This window comes from Oreochromis aureus, linkage group 15 (genome assembly GCF_013358895.1).
Source record: "Oreochromis aureus strain Israel breed Guangdong linkage group 15, ZZ_aureus, whole genome shotgun sequence".
NCBI classification, from domain to species: domain Eukaryota; kingdom Metazoa; phylum Chordata; class Actinopteri; order Cichliformes; family Cichlidae; genus Oreochromis; species Oreochromis aureus.
In genome coordinates, this window is record NC_052956.1 from 7,216,882 (window position 1) to 7,221,878 (window position 4,997).

Below are 4,997 nucleotides of genomic sequence, written 5' to 3' on the forward strand. Positions count from 1 at the left end.
TTATGAAATTAACAAAAGGGAACTGACACAAGAGGATGGGACAAAAAAATGTGTCAGTGTCCTGGTTTACCGAACACACCAGTGCTGAAGTAATTTCCAGTCAGTTTAAGAACAATGCAGAGCTTTATTGAGAATTTCCAGGGAATATAACCATAGAGACTGTGAAAGAAACAAAGCAAAAAAGAAAATACAAATTAAGTTCTCAGTTAGTTTCTATGTGGGATGCCTATGGTCTAAATGTCCTCCCATGAAGCACACACAGTTACTTTGCAACAAGTATAGTTGTTACTTAGATTGGATTTTAGAACTTTTAGAATTATGTTTGTTAAAGTAAATTAAGAGGTATCCCACGTGAACGTAATGGTGGATCCTCATTGCAGTCACAGTGAGTAGCTTGCCATAAACAATGCAGTAACCAAGGTATGTCACCAAAATGCAGGTTGCATGTTGAACCTCCAACTAGTGAGAAAAATAGAACACACTTTGATTACACCTAAAATGTTGAACACTATTTTTCACACATTAAAGTTTATGTCATAGAATTGGATATTGACCTTTGTGTGTGTGTGTGTTCCTGTCTAGCTATTTTTGTTAGCTATCTTTCTGCATTCTACTATACTTGTGAGAACCAACAGTCACTTGTGAGGACACACAACCTGATCCTCACAAATTTGAAGGCATTTAAAGCCATTTTTGAGGCTCAAAATGTGGTTTTAGTGTCAGGGTTACAATTGGGTTATGGTTAGATTTAGGGTAAGGGTTAGGGTGTGTGTGTGTGTTGGGGGGGGGGGGGGTTAACACTTTCCTTTAGTAATTTGATCAGTTTACCATCATGTTACCCTATGACGGAAGAAAGGTTGACTCAGGCTAACACAACGATGGTTCAATCATCAAAAAAGATCAAAATCTCTGGAGCAGAACTAAATGAACATTGAGATTGAGGTGAGACTTTTTTTTCCCAAACTGCTGACACTTCATAATCTTACCTGATATTTAACTGTAAAAGTGCAAGGTAAACCCATACCCATGTTCCTCTCTTTGAACTCTTATTTTCACAGAAAAGCTTTATTGTTCTGTGTAACAGGGAGAGTTTTGAATGTGTTGGTTTTCTTTGCAGCCAAGAGCTCTTTGGTTTTTGCATTTTTCCTGATCACGGGTATTTGCATGACTATTTTTTGTATGTCACCTGTGTGAGCTGTTTATTGTGGACCCAAATGCAAATCACTGTAGGGAGGAGTACACTCATTAAGTGAGTATTTATTGCTAATTAATTTAAAGCTCCAGAAACACAGAGAATTCCGGAAGAGAATCCACAAAACCCCCACAAAAAAACAGGAAATCACCAGGAAATACACAATGTCAGGGTTATGTCACAAAGCTCCAAAAAACGACAAAACAAAAGAATAACTGGAGACTAAGACAACACACACATGCATCCCCTATGTGCCCGTAGGTCAAATTGGTTCAAAGGTTTGCTGGAACAGGGAAGGCAGTGACAGATTTCACAAGTGATGAGAGAAAAGATAAGTAGTTTCGTACATGTTTTTTGATTTAGTAACGATTTTTCACCAGATGTCCTTCCTGACGCCACCCTCCCATTAATCCAGGCTTGAGACAGGCACTAGGAGTACATTTGTGACCATCCTGAAGCTGGGTTTGTATCTCCTCCCAGAATTGGATCACATGTAAGGTGTTTCAGTCATTACACCATGTAATCACAAGCTTGGCACATAGAAAAAATGTGCTTTTATGTTTAAGGGGTACACTTTTACCTAAACCATTACCATGACTAAATATAAACATCCAAACCAAACAAAAAAAAACATAAAAGAAAAAATGTTATCTTTTGAGCAGCTTTACATATACTGATCTGAACCAACAGTCACTTAGGGCGATAAAATGCCCGTCCCCAATGTGGTTTTAGTATCAGGGTTACAATTAGGTTGTGGTTAGGTTTAGCCTAAGGGTTAGGGTTAGGCATTCATTTTTGATTGCTAGATGTGCTCACTAAGAGATAAAAACAAGTGTGTGTGTGTGTGTGTGTGTGTGTGTGTGTGTGTGTGTGTGTGTGTGTGTGTGTGTGTGTGTGTGTGTGTGTGTCTGTGTGTATTATTCATTTACTTATAGGAAGGAGCATTCAATTCTAAATAACTAAAAGCCAAAATATTCCTCTAAATATGTTCACAAATGATACATTGATATTGCTGTCAGCCGACATTTTGAACTGCAAAAGCACAAGATAAACCCATGTCAGGTCTCTCTCTAAACAACACAATGCATCTTTATTTAATAAAAGATTTTATCTTTTATACAGGAAGAAGAAAATTAAATAAGTTGGAATGATTTTTTTGTTGTTGTTGGTTTTGATTTTGCTTGGAAGCTGCTTATTGTTGACCCAGATGAAAAAACACAGGAGGCTGGAGTAAACTCAACGCGATCATTTAATGCTGATTAGTTAAAAAATTCCAGAAACACACGGGGAACTCAGCAAGGAAAGGATGGGGGAAGTAACCTCAGAGCACTCGCAGGATCTTTTTCTGGGCAATTGTGTAACAACTGGCGCATTTGTAAAGACTAATAAACGTAATAATATGTAAATGTAAAAAAGAAGTGAAGAAAGAAAAGATAACTAAACATCTTTTAACTTACATTTTCTTTGTGAATTATAACTACAGACTATATTATCATCATTAGTATTAGTATTATGAAAATAAACTACTTATTCCTTCTTTGTTAACTTGTGATTTTTGGACAGGCTGCTGTCAGCATTGGCAGGGTCAGTGGTTGGCTAGGTTTATTCTGCAAAGCTAATTGATTTGGTTTTGGAAATTTAAGATCTACTTGTATGCATTTGATGTCTGAAGTATGGCATGCAATAGGGGATGATAACAGTTAAAGATGATTATAATGATGATTTAAGCAAGATTAAAAACTATGGAGATTATACTATAACTTATGGTAAAATTATACGTATATCACTTAATACTAGGTACTTTGTTTTGAATGTTCACCTGATTCCATGTCAACAAACATTGCATTCTATACAAACATGTTGTTTTGCAGCTCTGGGTGAGGACCAGCTGTAATCAGCACACAGCTGATGTGAGAAAAGATGTCATCATTAAACCTTCTATTACCTACAGTTTGCAGTGTCAAACACAGAGTACCACAGCACTTTCATCACTGAGCAGTTTCTGCAGTGATATCTGATAACTCAGGCAGATTTTGGGGGAATTCTGAACTTCTCCATTAAATATTTAGCACTTTTTTGGCAAAGAGTGAACAAATGATTAGAAGTAAAGGCATACAGGAGTGGATTCACAGCACTGTTTACAAATGTTACAGAGGCGAAAGCATTCCAGGTGTCCTCACAAAACTTCATCACGAGATTGTTATGTAGGGAAACAGCTGCTATCTCCACAATATTCATGGCACGATATGGCACCCACAGGACAAAAACAGTCACAACGATGCTGGTAATCAGTCTGGTGGTCTGTGGATTGTTGAAAAAGGCTGCCTGATTCACCTTTCTGTAGAGACTGATGTATGAAAAAGCTATGACAAAAAATGCCACAAATCCTACCAGGAACCCTGTCAACACCACAGCAATCCTCTGGCCCTCAGAGGAGTAGTGAGGTTTGCAGCGTATCCAGTGCTGATCTTTGTGCAGCTTTCGGACCACTAAAGCAGGGATGGACAGGATCATTGAAACCAGCCACAGTGGAACCAACAGTTGCCTTGCTTCAACTTCATGTAACCTCCTCTCAAAGTGCACCACCTGAAAGTAACGCTGGATGCTCATTGCAGTCACAGTCAGCAGGCTACCATAAACACTGCAGTAGCCAAGGTATGTTACCAGCTTGCAAGCCTCAACGCCGAAGGTCCAACTATCGAGAAAAGAGTATGTCCACAGTGGAATGGTAAGCATGCAGAGCAGGTCTGACACAGCCAGGTTCAGCATCAAACTCTGGCTCAGACTGGACATGTTCTCCCAGTTTGGCTTGAGAATGATGACAGCGATGTTTCCAAGGAATCCCAGCAGGAAGCACAGGGACAGCACCACCGCAGGAATCAGACTTCTGGAGTCCAAAGAGGTTCGAGATGAATTTCCAGCAGTGGAGCTGTCGTTATAAGTAACCATGGTGGAGCCGAGTTGTGATATGTTGCAATCTTACTGACTGTCACTGAACAAGTGACGATGATAAATGTGGTGAGCAAGCTATTCTCCTTTGATAAATCAAAGAGGAACTAATAACAGAGAAACCGTGATGCTGGTGCAAACATTTGCCATTTAAATTAGGTGTGGATCATGACGAGCTTGTGTAATGAATGAACCCTTGTTGCATGTAGCAGTAAGGCTGGCTGTGAAATAAAGCAACAGAGTTAAAAAACCAAAAACAAAACAGGTTAGATCTGCTCTGGCCTTGTGTGTGTGGTAATAACATGCTCATGACTGGACACACTTAAAAAGGTCAATTAACATGAATTTGAAGTTCACAGTTTAACTGCAAAAGCAGCAGATAACCCCATATTTAAAGTTGTTATATGCCAGATTGGGATGTAGATGAGTACCTGCATACAGCCTGCCCTTGCATCCCCCCCCCGCCCCCCGCTTTGAGCTCAAATGATGGAACAAGTCGGGAAGATAAGCAGGTTTTCAAGGAATCAGTGAGACACTCTGCAGGAGTTCACCACAATATCTTATCTCAGACTCCTGCTTTATCAAAAACGATCCATTCTCAACTGCGGTGCCTCTCTCTAAAGGCTGCTTTGGAGCCCATAACTCCAAAGGATAAGCTAACATCAGCACGCTACCTGTGGAGTGCCAAAATATCCACACAAATGATGGATTTTTGCATTCACATGCAGGAAGACCCCCTGAATGTCCTGGTTAACCAAACACATCATTGCTGTAGTCAGTTCCGAATGTGAAAGCTGGACAGAGCATTGGGGAAAAGACGAGGAGGGTGAGATGGACATGAGTGGAAGGTTTGAAG

General features: G+C 39.7%; 1 protein-coding gene across 1 annotated transcript; it reads right to left on the reverse strand.

Moving 5' to 3' along the window:
• Window positions 1-2,604: 2,604 nt before the first annotated feature.
• On the reverse strand, window positions 2,605-4,141 carry LOC120433197 (C-C chemokine receptor type 8-like). The gene has a single exon (XM_039599074.1). The coding sequence runs from the start codon at window positions 4,139-4,141 to the stop codon at window positions 3,215-3,217; it is 927 nt and encodes a 308-aa protein (XP_039455008.1). The 3' UTR covers window positions 2,605-3,214.
• Window positions 4,142-4,997: the final 856 nt, after the last annotated feature.